At 43.5% G+C, this 15,316-nt stretch overlaps 1 protein-coding gene across 10 annotated transcripts in view; it reads right to left on the reverse strand.

Annotated features, from left to right (window-relative positions):
* The window catches only part of LOC123750762 (uncharacterized), a 387,264-nt gene that overhangs the window by 44,494 nt on the left and 327,454 nt on the right, over positions 1-15,316 (reverse strand). For 7 of the 10 annotated variants that reach the window (XM_069326267.1, XM_069326271.1, XM_069326265.1 and 4 more), the window contains one exon: positions 9,573-9,656. The exons of 2 other annotated variants lie outside the window; for them this stretch is intronic. In XM_069326267.1, coding sequence (XP_069182368.1) covers positions 9,573-9,656 — 84 coding nt within the window. Of the gene's footprint in view, positions 1-9,569; positions 9,657-15,316 lie in introns of those variants that run through there. One more of the 10 variants, XR_011229010.1, reaches the window with a different exon arrangement.

Here is a 15,316-nt window from a genome sequence, read left to right on the forward strand (position 1 = left end):
GGATGTCAAATATCTCTTCTTCTTTCCTGTGAATACTAGATCCAGTACTGACGGTACATCTCCTTCCCTTATTCTTGTGGCTTGCTTTATGTGTTGATACAAGAATGTCTCCAGAATGAGGTTCACAAATTTGCATGTCCAAAAGTCCTCCGTTCTTGCTTCATAGGCCTCCCAGTCTATTGCTTTAAAGTTGAAGTCCCCCAGTATCAACAGTCGTGATTTATCTTTATCTGCTTGTGCAATAATATCTCTCATGACCATTATGAGGTCCTCTCGTTTGTCATCCAGTTCTTCCTTTGTCCATGTGTTGCTTGCTGGTGGGCTGTAGGCATTTAAAATTATCAGCTTATCATCCTGATTCCAGACCTGCAATGCCATTATGTCAACATCTCGAGGGTTTTCAAATATTAACTCTCTTACCTCCAGGTGTTTTTTCACCAGTACAGCCACTCCTCCTCCCTTCCTAGTTTTCCTGTCACGTCTCCAAACTGAATAGCCTCTTGGGAATATGACTTCATTTATTATATTTCCTTCAAGTTTCGTCTGATAATGCGACAATATCTGGGACCCTAAGCTGAATTATATCTTGCAACTCCAAACTTTTTGACCTCACTCCTTCTATGTTGGCATATACAATTTTCAGGAACATGTTCCCTTTCCTTTGCTCTTTACTCCCCATTCCACTACTGATCTTGTTGCTTTGTTCTTATGTACCATTTCACAAGCTTTCCAGTCCCTGTAAAAAAAAGAATTTATGTCTTCTTCATTTCTATCCCCATTTAGACGTTTTGCCTCAATTAGGTTCATTTTAAGTTTTTCTCTGTCTTCCTTGGAGAGGTCTTGTCTTATTGACCAAAGTTTGCCAACCTCATCACTCTGCAATTTCCTGGCATTTCTTAGCACATCCATCAAGTTTTTCACTCCATTAAACTTCACCCTTAAGGGGCGGTTCTTTTCTTTCTCATATTTTCCTATTCTTCTAAAATCACTGACATTTTCCTTTGAGCCTTCTCCTAAACCTACTATTTTCTCTATGATTTTCATCTCTTCTGCTGCTCGGTCCACCCTAGATGAAATTTCCTTCTCTAAACATCCAAAAATGATTATGGACTTAGTTCTATCTGCAGTGATTTGTACCAGTTTACTGTTGGTAACCAGTTCTTTCCTAATTGCTTGCCTAATTTCTGCTTCTTGTTGGTCATTTCTGGTTTTGACTTCCGAACAAACATTTTTGATATCTCTCTCTCTCTTACAACTTGAGCATATGTTGCTTTTATTTCTTCTTTATACTTTTCTTTTTCTTTATTCACTTCCTCTATGTGAGTTGTCAGTGAAGTTTCCAGTTGGAGATCCTTACCTAACTCTATGTTAGCCCTTAGGCTTGCTTGGAGTTGTTCACCATATGAGTCTATTTTCTTGTTTATTTCTTCAAAGTCACCACATTTCACTTTCCATGCCTCATTTTCTTTCACTAGTTCCTTGATTTGCTCCTCCTGATTTGTTACCTTGTCTGTTAATGCAGTAATAATCTTACCTTGTTGAAGCATACTCCCTTTTTAGAGTGCAAAGCTCACTCCACAGAGCTCCATTGTCCTCTTCCAATTTAAGCACTTTTTCTTCATACTTCTTTTGCATATCCTCAATTATCTCTAACCTGCCAAGAACACCTCCTTTCCTTATATCTTGTGGTGAGAATCCTTTGAAACCATCTTCTGTTGGTGTGTCTACATTCTCAGTGGGGGTGGTGGCGGTGGCCATCTTTGTTTTTATTCTAGACCAAAACAAACTTTTCCACTCAGATATTTTCACTCACTTTTACTTGTTTATTGTATTTTATTTGCTTTTATACTTCCCTGAACCTTTATGTAACCCGGGACACCACTGTAGCCCTCAACCTGTTCCCAACACTTACGTAATTCGATATTTCCAGGAGCTTGCTGCAGTGTGACTCCTGCCTCCTCCAGCTCACACCACCAATGTGCGGCGGCTCAGACGCCAGTAGAGAGAGAGGTAAACAAAAAGAGCGTACAGGACGCCCGCCAAGCTTGGTAACTACTAGTCATGTAATCGTTTATAAGTATTAAAGTCAGTAACCAAGCAATGGCTTTATATCAACCCTACAACCAAGACTTCCTCAGCTACACACAAACACCACAAGCGCCATCCTTGCCAACCTATGCTATGCTATCTCCAATTTATTTAGATGATACATAGATGAATCGTTTTCTGCGTTCAGTGATGATGCATCTGATACAAGTAGCATAGATGAACAGTGTTAGCGGCTTCCATGGTGGTGTTTTCCCATAGATATTTTCAAGAATACCTGAATCTCTTCTTGACTGACGGTCACTCTTTGAGGCTGGCTGAATCTCTTCCTGTGTGGGACCTTACAAAGCAATCTTTTCACGACTACCTTACAAACTGATCTTTTCCTGTAATCTTTTCAAGACTACCTTACGTTTTACATGCTTGGCTACATACCACCTACAGGTACTAATGCCAAGGGTGTACATGAGTGCGTTATTTGCAAGCACACAGAACGAAGAAACAGGAAGCGAAAATTTATCTGTACCTAGTGCAACGAGAGCGAAGTCGCGCTGTGTACCATGGACTACTTCGTTGATTATTATTCACTTCCAAAGTCCTAAGTAATTTTTACCTAAGTGTAATTACCTAAGTGTAGTTACAGGATGAGAGCTACGCTCGTGGTGTCCCGTCTTCCCAGCACTCTTTGTCATATAACGCTTTGAAACTACTGACGGTCTTGGCCTCCACCACCTTCTCCCCTAACTTGTTCCAACCGTCTACCACTCTGTTTGCGAAAGTGAATTTTCTTATATTTCTTCGGCATCAGTGTTTAGCTAGTTTATATCTATGACCTCTTGTTCTTAACGTTCCAGGTCTCGAGAAATCTTCCCTATCGATTTTATCAATTCCTGTTACTATTTTGTATGTAGTGATCATATCACCTCTTTTTCTTCTGTCTTCTAGTTTTGGCATATTTAATGCCTCTAACCTCTCCTCGTAGCTCTTGCCCTTCAGTTCTGGGAGCCACTTAGTAGCATGTCTTTGCACCTTTTCCAGTTTGTTGATGTGCTTCTTAAGATATGGGCACCACACAACTGCTGCATATTCTAGCTTTGGTCTAACAAAAGTCGTGAACAATTTCTCTAGTATATCGCCATCCATGTATTTAAAAGCAATTCTGAAGTTAGAAAGCGTGGCATAGGCTCCTCGCACAATATTCTTTATGTGGCCCTCAGGTGATAGTTTTCTATCTAGAACCACTCCTAGATCTCTTTCTTTATCAGAATTCTTTAAAGATTTCTCACATAATATATAGGTTGTGGGGGGTCTATGTTCTCCTATTCCACATTCCATAACATGACATTTATTAACATTAAATTCCATTTGCCAAGTGGCGCTCCATGTACTTATTTTGTCCAGGTCTTCTTGAAGGGCATGACAATCATCTAAGTTTCTTATCCTTCCTATTATCTTAGCATCATCAGCAAACATGTTCATATAATTCTGTATACCAACTGGTAGATCATTTATGTAGACAATAAACATCACTGGTGCAAGAACTGAACCCTGTGGTACTCCACTTGTGACATTTCTCCAGTCCGATACATTGCCTCTGATCACAGCCCTCATTTTTCTATCAGTCAGAAAATTTTTCATCCATGTTAGAAGCGTACCTGTCACTCCTCCAATATTTTCCAGTTTCCAGAACAACCTCTTATGTGGAACTCTGTCGAAAGCCTTTTTGAGTAATGTATAATACTGTATAATGTATACAGTGTGTAATACAGTGTGTTACTGTGTAAATAGTGTGTGAAACTGTACATATTGTAATTTTAGTGAATTTTTAACAGGTAATATTGCGACAATAAACATTTATTGTGGACACATTACTGACACATGTATCACAGTTCCATGGAACATTATGAATGTTTTACTGTATACATATTGTAAAGGACACAAATATGCATCATATACAATAAAAAAACAAATAAAACCGCATTGGTTTACATAAAACAAATAATTGAGAATATATTTGTGGCAACACCCAGTGCTTGAATGGCCTGCGCGACCGTGTCTGGGCAATTCACGCACGGGCGACCAGGTCCTGATGACGTCGCAGTGCACCTTGTCCACGTCCCAACAACCAAAGTAGGTGGAATTTGGCATTTATTTTTACATAGACATGTTCAGGGAAGGGAATTTATAATTTTACGAAGAACATCGTCTCCGTTTAGTCTCCGTGGCGCAGTGGTAAGATACTCGCCTGGCGTTTCGCAAGCGCCTTGCCTTGGGTTCGAATCCTGGCCGGGGAGGATTGACCGGGCGCCAATCCTTAACTGTAGCCTCTGTTCACCCAGCAGTGAATGGGTACCTGGTTGTTAAACGATTCGGCGGGGTCGTATTCCGGGGAAATTAGGGTTAAGGACCTTGCCCGAAACGCTATGCGTAATAGTGGCTTTACAAGAATGTAAAAACTCTTGTATGTAAACTCTTGTATGTAAACAAAGAATTTTTGGGGAACACTTTATTTCATGCACACAGGGGGAATTTCGCTACCAAGTGGCTCCCAGAACTGAAGGGCAAGAGCTACGAGGAGAGGTTAGAGGCATTAACCCTTAAATGGCACATAGCTATATACCATTTGACACCCACAGGTGCATACCAAAAAAAAAAAAAAAAAAAAAAAAAAAAATTATTTTTTCTTCCTAACCTGTTAATTTGTGTTCACTGATCACGGGAAAAATAATACAAAAATCGTAAGTGACATATATTGCCCACTATAGGGCGGGGAAGTGTGACAAAAATCAGGAGCTGACTGAGCGTGCGTCCCAGGCGGTCTGTTGATCGCCAGCTGTCAGGCCAGAGTTTCCACAAAGAGATAATTACCTAATTATTTCAATGTCTCTGATTTTTCGTAGTTTTTTTGCTGTAATATTATTCAATAGTGTGTAGTGTGATATATTTATATAATAAAATGAGTGAATCATCGCTGTACTCAAAAATATGGTGTGCGTATTGTTGATTCAATTATGTTCATCAAACAGTGAACAAATACTTTGTCGGTTATTACACTATATACACAGGTTATATATAAGTATCTGCATGTTTTGTTCACCATGACAAACCACTAAGTTGGTATGCTGAGTGGCAGTGGCAGGCAGTGACTGGCTCCCTCCCTCACCTCACCTCGCCTGCCTTGCCACCATTCTCCACCCACCATACTGTTTTTGCTTTTATATACAGACGTTATATATAAGTATTTACATGTTTTGTTCACCATAACTGTACATCTAAGCTTGTATGATGAGTAAAGGCAGAGAGGCGTAGCTACTCACACAGTCAGCTGGTGGCGGCCGCCCTCAAGGCCAGACGCACTAATATTTCTCCTACAACAATACTGTTTGTGGTGTTATTACGCTATATACACACATTATATATAAATATCTACCTGTTTTATTCACCATACTTGTACAAGTAAACAGGTGTGGTGCCCAAAGACCATAGTGATCACCAGTAAACAACATGATAAGTCCTGCAGACGACGCTCCTCCCTCACCAAAATGGCGGCTTCCAACCTCCTACTCTCGCTGTTATCTCACACTATACACACGTTATATATAAGTATCTACATTTGTGTTCACCATAGCGAACCACTAAGCTGGTATGGTGAGTGCAGTCAATAAAAGGTGGCCACACACACTCAAAAGACAACGCCACCATCCTCCCTCCCACAGTATTACTCCTCCCTCCATGGCGCACAGCGCTAAATATCACCACAATCCTGCTATTATCAGAACCCGTGGTCAGTTTTATCACAGTCAGGAGTCTTCTGTAATAATATCATCGCTACATAATAGCATGAACAAGCATATTATGGCATTTTTAGGCGATGCTGTGGTCATAAGCTGAACAGCAGTGCTGTGAGCTCATGCTGCGTGCGTCAGGCTTGGTAGCTCACTCAATACTGAGGCCCCTAACACCCTGGAGTTTGGCCCACGATTTTTTAAAAAAATGGCGTCTGTTTACAAGAGCCCTGATGAAGGTGTGGTGAACCCCGTGTATCCGCGGGCCGTTTAAATCTTGCGTAGTACTCCAAAGCATCATATGATGCGATGCGCAATTGAAGGGTTAAATATGCCAAAAATAGAAGACAGAAGAAAAAGAGGTGATATGATCACTACATACAAAATAGTAACAGGAACTGATAAAATCGATAGGGAAGATTTCCTGAGACCTGGAACTTTAAGAACAAGAGGTCACAGATTTAAACTAGCTAAACACTGATGCCGAAGAAATATAAGAAAATTCACTTTCACAAACAGAGTGGTAGACGGTTGGAACAAGTTAGGTGAGAAGGTGGTGGAGGCCAAGACCGTCAGTAATTTCAAAGCATTATATGACAAAGAGTGCTGGGAAGACGGGACACCACGAGCGTAGCTCTCATCCTGTAACTACACTTAGGTAATTACACCTAGGTAATTACAATAAACTCGGTGCAGGTTTAACGGTGGTTAAAACCCTTAGGCTTTTATTCACTATTGGCCAGGCTATATTTTCCAGCAATACTGAGGTTCACTCCCCCGTAACAATTATATGGGGGCCCATAACAGCTCTCAACAGAAAACAATTACAGTACAATAATATTATAATAATTAATTAAAGAAAATGCTAATAGAAAAACAATTAGTGTAAATATAAGTTTTCTACAAGTACAATAAAACCAGCGTTGAACGTAATGAAACGCCATTTTCTGGGTGAGTCCCAGAGGCTCCCCGGAGCTATCCCAGGCTGATAAGCTAATGTCAGACTTTGGCATCAGTCATGTGTATGGAGTTCTTAGGCCTACCGGGGACCACGGCCAGAACCGGGCCCCCTCAGAGAGGCAAGGGGAGCAATGGCCTATAGAAGCCCCCGTGTAGTTGGAAGCATTCTATGTCTGCCATCGACCGGAACAGGCACCCAGAAAGGTAAGCGCCCCAAAACAAACCCCTATTCTGGTTAAAATTGCTACCAAAAACCGAACTAGTGGATAGAACTCCCCAACCGAAAACAAGCAAACTAGTGTGACGTCACACACCGCCGCGCCGCTGTCTGCGCAGCTCCCCCCTCCCCGGGAGGGGTAAGGGGGAGCCCCAGACCCCCCGCGCCGGCTACCCACACCTCAGTTCTTGAGGCTGGATGTCAAAAACGCGAAAAACCGCCGACCGGAGGGAGGGAGGGATGCCGGGGAGCCTCCGGGACTCACCCAGAAAATGGCGTTTCATTACATTCAACGCTGGTTTTCTGGGGGGAGCCCCGTCGGCTCCCCGGAGCTAACTACCCACAGACAGAAAAAAGAGGGACTTACCCGGGAGGCGGTCGTCGCTCACCCCTCAACTCGAAGCCGAGACAACTGGCTGCAACCGCCGACCCAAAGCAACACAGGCCCGACGAGGCCCAGGGACATTCACAAGGTAACGAGCAGCCAGGACCCTGTTCGACCGCCAAAATCCCCGCGCCCGAATATCAGACCAAGACATATTCCCGAAGACGGCAGCAAGAGCCGCGAACTTACGAACGTCATGGGCACGGGGATAGACTGCAGGCTGGCTGGACCTAATAACCCTGCGGACGACCTGAGAGACCTGAACCCGCGAACAGGAAAGAAGGGAAACCGGATCAACCCACAGCGCGTCCCCAGACACAGAAGCTGTGGCGCGCAAATAACGGCGAAGCGCCGCAACCGGACACAAAACATGATGCACCCCCGGCCTGACCAACCAAGCATCAACCACCCATGGACCCCTCCGGAACGCAGCAGTCTCATTCTTCGCCAGAAAAGAAGGAGACGGCTGCAAACGAACAAAACAATCACCACGACCAAAAGAGCAGAAACCCCTGCGCCGGAGGAGAGCATGAAGCTCCCCTGCCCGACCCCCAGAGGCCAAAGCCAACAAGAAAAGTGCCTTGGAAAAACAATCCTGGACCGAAGGGGCCACAACGAAACGAGGAGATGAAAGGAAAGCGAGCACTCTGTCCAAAGACCAGGACGGCTCAGGCGACGCATGAGCAGGCCGGAGGTGAAACAATGCACGAGAAAGCTTGCGAAACGGCGCAGACGTAACATCGATACGGAAAGCAAGCTGAAGCGGCTCCGCCAGCGCCGCACGATACGAAGTGACAGTGTTAGGCATAAGATGACGGTCCTGAAACAACCACAAGAGGAAGGACAAGACCACCCGAACAGACAAGGAGCTAACACAACGAAGACGCAAAAAGAAACGGAAGGACCACCAGGAAACTTCATACTGCCGCCGAGAAGAAGCCCTCAGATGGGACACCAACAAGGAGGCCACCTGATCACCATAGAGATGATGGTAGACTCGAGTCAAAAAACCATACGCGAAGACTCGAGGAGAAGATCGAACCAGCCACGTGACGTACTGGCCTGATCTGCTGAAAGACGCGGAGCCGCGGGAAAACCCTCGGGTTCGGACACCGAGCTACCAGCGCCTGAAACCAAGCAAACTTCTAAAGCTGAACCCCAGGGACGTATACACTCACGGGGACCTAGCAGGGGGCACCACCGAGGAGAACAGTGGAAGGGCAAAAACAAACTGAATAAAATGACAGAACCCCCCACCAGGCAAAAACAAAAAGAAAAACAAAACCCCGCAAGAGGACAGCGAACCCCAAGGAACAGAGCCGGCCGCGATGTCGGGAAATACAAGCTGAGCAGCATCCTGCGCCCCTACCAGTGCAAACTGCCTCTTACTTGCCGGTAACAAGGGAGAACAGAACACCCAAGAGCCCAACAGGCGGCCGAAAAACCGAAAGGTAAAACGGACCAGCAGAGGCAGACCCCGAGGAGCCTGTGGAAGGTGGCCCCAAGCCCCAAGGGCAGTACTTACAGGGCACCTAGGGAAGGCAGCCCTAGGCGCATGCAGCCCGAGTACTGAAGATAACTCCTGGCTCTCGCACCCACAAAACCAACACCACACGCAAAGCACAGTGCAGTAGCGACACCGGAGCCAGAGCACACGACCATCGCCTATAGCATCAGCCTCAAGAACTGAGGTGTGGGTAGCCGGCGCGGGGGGTCTGGGGCTCCCCCTTCCCCCTCCCGGGGAGGGGGGAGCTGCGCAGACAGCGGCGCGGCGGTGTGTGACGTCACACTAGTTTGCTTGTTTTCGGTTGGGGAGTTCTATCCACTAGTTCGGTTTTTGGTAGCAATTTTAACCAGAATAGGGGTTTGTTTTGGGGCGCTTACCTTTCTGGGTGCCTGTTCCGGTCGATGGCAGACATAGAATGCTTCCAACTACACGGGGGCTTCTATAGGCCATTGCTCCCCTTGCCTCTCTGAGGGGGCCCGGTTCTGGCCGTGGTCCCCGGTAGGCCTAAGAACTCCATACACATGACTGATGCCAAAGTCTGACATTAGCATATCAGCCTGGGATAGCTCCGGGGAGCCGACGGGGCTTCCCCCAGAAAATATCATTGAATATTTAATAAAAATTAACTTCATAATACAATTTAACTCAAATAACACAATAACGCAAACCTACCTTATTCTCTAACACTCGAATTTCATTCTCATTCTCTGCTAACATTCCATTTTTTTCCCTCAGTTGTCGTTCGAGCTTTTTAATCTGTAAAAAACAACTGTAACATCAACTTTAGTTATTGATTTACGGAGAAATCTACTGGTTAACATGATAGACGTAAGTCTTTGGATTGTTTCCAATAAAGGGTATATTATATACAGTGGGGCCTCGACTTACGATTGTAATCTGTTCCCAGAGACATATCGTAAGTCGAAATGAATTTTCAAATAAGAAATAATGGGAATTGAATTAATCCGTTCCACACCCCCTAAAATATTAGTATAAAATACATTTTATACTGAATACAATTTTTTTCTCTAACAGTACACATGTTTATCTTACCTTTATCGAGGACTCTTGTTGGTGTATGGAAGATGGAGAGGAGGGGGGAGGAGGAGAGGTATTACTGTTTGGAAGGGGAGTTCCCTTCCATTATAACGTCAGTCAGTGATGACTTTTCTGGGGTACACAACACTCCTACGTTTTGCCTGCATACCACTAAGACCTGGTTGTGAATCACAGCTTGTTTTTCTCACTAAAAAACTTTCCATAGATTTTTGTTTTTCCATACATTTTAATTTTCGTCTGTAATGAGGCATCAGTGTCATTAAAAAGGTTAAGGCAACGGCCTACTGCACCATGATTTGGGCGAGTCGTTTCAGCAAAAGTTTGCAGTTCTTCCCATGCTGAACACATTTTCTTAATTAATGAGGAAGGGACATTTGGAACTCAAGGATCAAAGCGTCGGTTACGTTACGTTACGTTATGTTACGTCAGGTCAGGTCAGGTCAGGTCAGCCTAACCTATCATATTTATTCATTACTAACGTATTGCCAGGAAGCTTTGTGAAGCTTGTGTAGCTTGTGGTAATTAGACAGATCTGTACCTGGTTCACTGAGAGCGAAGTCTGCCATGGACTGCGAAGCAGTACATGGACAAAATCACCATGGACTGCTTCGTTAATTATTACTGACTTCCGAAGTATTGTGTAATACAGTGTGTTACTGTGTAAATAGTGTGGGAAACTGTACATATTGTAATTTTAGTGAATTTTTAACAGGTAATATTGCGACAATAAACATTTATTGTGGACACATTACTGACACATGTATCACAGTTCCATGGAACATTATGAATGTTTTACTGTATACATATTGTAAAGGACACAAATATGCATCATATACAATAAAAAAAACAAATAAAACTGCATTGGTTTACATAAAACAAATAATTGAGAATATATTTGTGGCAACACCCGGTGCTTGAATGGCCGGCGCGACCGTGTCTGGGCAATTCACGCACGGGCGACCAGGTCCTGATGACGTCGCAGCGCACCTTGTCCACGTCCCCACAGCCAAAGTAAGTGGAATTTAGTATTTATTTTTACATAGCCATGTTCAGGGAAGGGAATTTTATCATTTTACTAAGAAAAATTTTTTTGGGGAACACTTTATTTCATGCGCACCAGGGGAATTTCACAATAAACTCGGCGCAATAAACTCGTTAAACTCTTTTGCATCTGCATCACTCATTCCAGGAGTTTTCTTTAAAAGGTCTTTATGCAATTTCCTTGCTTTTTCACAAATGATGGCCTTTAAAATGCTATCACCTGCTAACTCCTTGCCATGTATCCAAATTAATAATTACTGTTCAACTTCCACAAGTGTTTGTGTTCTATGTTTTATGATTATTGTTACGCCTTTTGCCACTTTAGTTTACATAATGTCATTTTTCTTGGCAAGTATGGTGGGTATCATTGACTGTGATTTGTTGTAATGGCTCGCTAGTTCAGCAACCCACACACCATCTTCATGTTTATACATGATCTCTTGTTTTTCCTCTATGGTCATCCTCACATGGGTTTTCATATGTTGAACTTTACCATTGACTTTCTTGGGACCCATGGCATGATATATAATAATTACTTTTATGTTCAAAAACAAAAAATCACCAAAATAATGGAATTTCTTACAAGCGTGATCGTCAGTAGGTGAGCGGCCATGGCAAACTGAGGCTGGTTGGCGCGTGCCACCAGGAACCATACCCTCAGTCGACCCGAACGCGTATCAATGAATATCATAAGTTGACGACACGATCGTAGGTCGAGTTGCATTTTCTGACATATACCTGCTATATAGATGCCACACCTGTGACATAAAAACATGCTATTTTTGAAAAACAGCACCATCTGTTGCATGTACACTGTAATAGCAACACACGGTATACTAGATATGTTACGATTACATTTCAATGTTTCCAAATGCATTGATAAAGTGAATTTTCATAGATTTCAATTTATTTTTATTTAATTATTTTGAGGGATATTGTGTTGGAATTGAGCTGTGTTGTTTACCATACCATTCATTTCATAAGTATACAGTAGTTTATTTTTCATTTTTCCATTGTTTTTCAACTGTTTTTCTTATATTTTAGTGATGAAAACATCAGGTCACTTGGGAATGCATCGGACGAGGGAGTGGAGAATGGTGGGGAGGACGAGGGGACAGGGGAGGGGGTAATGGTGAGGACAAGGGGACAGGGGAGTTGGGATGGTGGGGAGGATGAGGGGACAGGGGAGAGGATAACGGTGGGGAGGATGTGGGGACGGGGGAGTTGGGGATGGAGGGGACGGGGGAGTTGGGGATGGAGGGGACGGGGGAGTTGGGGATGGAGGGGACGGGGGAGTTGGGGATGGAGGGGACGGGGGAGTTGGGGATGGAGGGGACGGGGGAGTTGGGGATGGAGGGGACGGGGGAGTTGGGGATGGAGGGGACGGGGGAATGGAGAATAGTGGGGAGGACGAGGGGATGGGAGTGGGGAATGGTGGGGAGGACAAGAGGATAGGGGAGGGGGAATGGTTAGGAGGACGAGGGGACGCTGGAGTGGGGGATGGTGGAGAGGACTGGAAGATGGGAAAAAGATTGCTGTGGCTCAGCAACGCACATGGGTTGCCGAGTCACAGCAATGTGTGGCCTGGTACAGCTAGTTACACTATACATAGGGGTGGTGACTGTGAGCTGGAGGAGGCAGGAGTCACACAGCAGCAAGCTCCTGGAAATATGGAATTACCTAAGTATTAGGAACAGGTTGAGGGCTACAGTGGTGTCCCAGGTTACATAAAGGTTCAGGGAAGTGTTTAAGCAAATAAAATACAATAAACAAGTAAAAGTGAGTGAAAATATCTGAGTGGAAAAGTTTTTTTTGGTTCTAGTACAAAAACAAAGATGGCCACCACCACCACCACTGGGAATGTACACACACCAACAGATGATTGTTTCAAAGGATTCTCACCACAAGATATAAGGAAAGGAGGTGTTCTTGGCAGGTTAGAGATAATTGAGGATATGCAAAAGAAGTATGAAGAACAAGTGCTTAAATTGGAAGAGGACAATGGAGCTCTTAGGAGTGAGCTTTGCACTCTAAAAGGGAGTATTCTTCAACAAGGTAAGATTATTACTGCATTAACAGACAAGGTAACAAATCAGGAAGAGCAACTGGTTACCAACAGTAAACTGGTACAAAACACTGCAGACAGAAGTAAGTCCATAATAATTTTTGGATGTTTAGAGAAGGAAATTTCATCTAGGGTGGACCGAGCAGGAGAAGAGATGAAAATCATGGAGAAAATAGTAGGTTTAAGAGAAGGCTCAAAGGAAAATGTCAGTGATTTTAGAAGAATAGGAAAATATGAGAAAGACAAGAACTGCCCCTTAACCCTTAACATGCTCGGGGTCTAATATCCTGCCATCCGAACAGGCGCATGTCATTTTGAAAAAAAAAATTTTTTTTTTTTTTGCTAATCTGTTAAGTTCTGTTCACTGATCACGGGAAAAATAAAAAAAAATTCTATTGTACTTACTTTTGTTGCAATAGAGCCGAAAAGCTCGGTGATGACGTCACAATCTGCATGTTCGCTCATGCAGTACACTGCCCGGGAGGTGTTGCGCGCGGTCCTCAAACAGCCAGAGTTGCGACAAATATATTTTCGCGCTATTTATTTACAATGTCTAAGCGCATTTTATCTAATTTTTTTTCACTAATTGTGTTTCAAATACTGTTTGAACATATTTTGTATCAATAATTGTTGCATATTTGAGTATACACAGGCGCACACAAATGTTTTCAATTACGGCAATATAATATACTCATTATAATATACTCATAATATACTCATTACAGTCTATTATATTGTATGTTCTGCTTATATTTGTATATATTTACACACACGCACACGCTATCTGCTTATATGTTTACATATTTACACACTCGCACACGCTATACACACTTTGAAGCACACTTAGAAGATTTCTAGACTGTTTTAGTCATTGAAGCAGTCGACAGCACATAATGGGATACCACACGTTTCACACCATGTTTGCACAAGCTTCCGTTTCTTGTCTCTACGTGTCGTTGTTTTACACACCAAGCAATCACGTTGGGCTATTGCACGCTTCACACCAGGTGGCAAATACTTAAGTTTGTGTGCTAGGAAGCCTTCAGTGTGAGCGAGGCGTGGAGTACCAGCATGCTGCAACAGTGGGTTTATGATGGGCCGCTGAATACCTGGGACATCTTTTGCAAACTTTCCTAATAACTGTATTGCAGCATCAAATACAAAGTCACGGAAAGTGGGCTTACGTCCAGTTCTCACAAGGTACATGTTGAAACAGTTCAGCATGCTCATGTCCACAAGATGGAAGAACACTTTTTTCGTCCACCTACATGTCTTCCGCACACACTCTGCAGTGCCAATCATCATGTCTGATTTATCAATCAACCGCATGTTGATATTATAGTCTAAAACACAGTCTGGCTTATATAGTGGTGCGTTTGTTTTATGGCTCACTTTCCCACTGTTCACCATTGTTCCATCATGAATTGTTGTCAACAAGTTCACCTCTCTTTTGTCTTTCCACCGAACTGACAGAATGTTATCACTTTTCCTTCTCTGACACTCACCAACTGCAATGTCGTTGTCAAACACAGGCATTTCCCTTCGTTGTGACTTTACTGTACCAACCAATCCGGTTCTATTTTCTAGCAAGAACCGAGCTAGCAAGGGACTTGTATAGTAATTATCTGTGTATAAAATGTGTCCCTTGTTCATCCACGGAGCCATGATGGTCTTCACTACACTCCCTGAGAATCCATGTTCGTCGTTACCGGGAATGTCTACATCACAAGCCGAGTACAGAATCATGTGTAACACGTATCCTGTCTCACAATCACAGAGAACAAAAAATTTCAGGCCAAATCGGTTTCGTTTTGAGGGAATGTACTGTTTGAATGGAACACGTCCCTTGAAAAGTACGAGAGATTCATCAACCACCAGCTTCTGTGCTGGTACGTAAAAATCTCTGAATTTTCCAATAACATCGTTCATGTAGTGCCTCACTCGCCACAGTCTATAATCAGGTGTTCGGTCCTGAACACTTCCAAAATGTAGACACCTGAGGAGTATCTGAAACCTGTCTCGTGACATATATTTCCCGAATAAAGGTGTTGGTATTGTCTTGTCCTTGCTCCAATAGTCACTTATTGCATGTTTGTGACAGTGCTTCATCAACAAACAGAGTGCCAAAAACACATACAATTCCGCCACTGTGGTATTTTTCCAACGCTGCAGTCGTGAAAATTCTGTGATTTCCCTCTCAATCAGGTAAGCAGCATGCAGGTTCGTTTGGTGTACAATGTATTCCATGAGT

Source organism: Procambarus clarkii, chromosome 18 (genome assembly GCF_040958095.1).
Source record: "Procambarus clarkii isolate CNS0578487 chromosome 18, FALCON_Pclarkii_2.0, whole genome shotgun sequence".
Taxonomy (NCBI): Eukaryota; Metazoa; Arthropoda; class Malacostraca; order Decapoda; family Cambaridae; genus Procambarus; species Procambarus clarkii.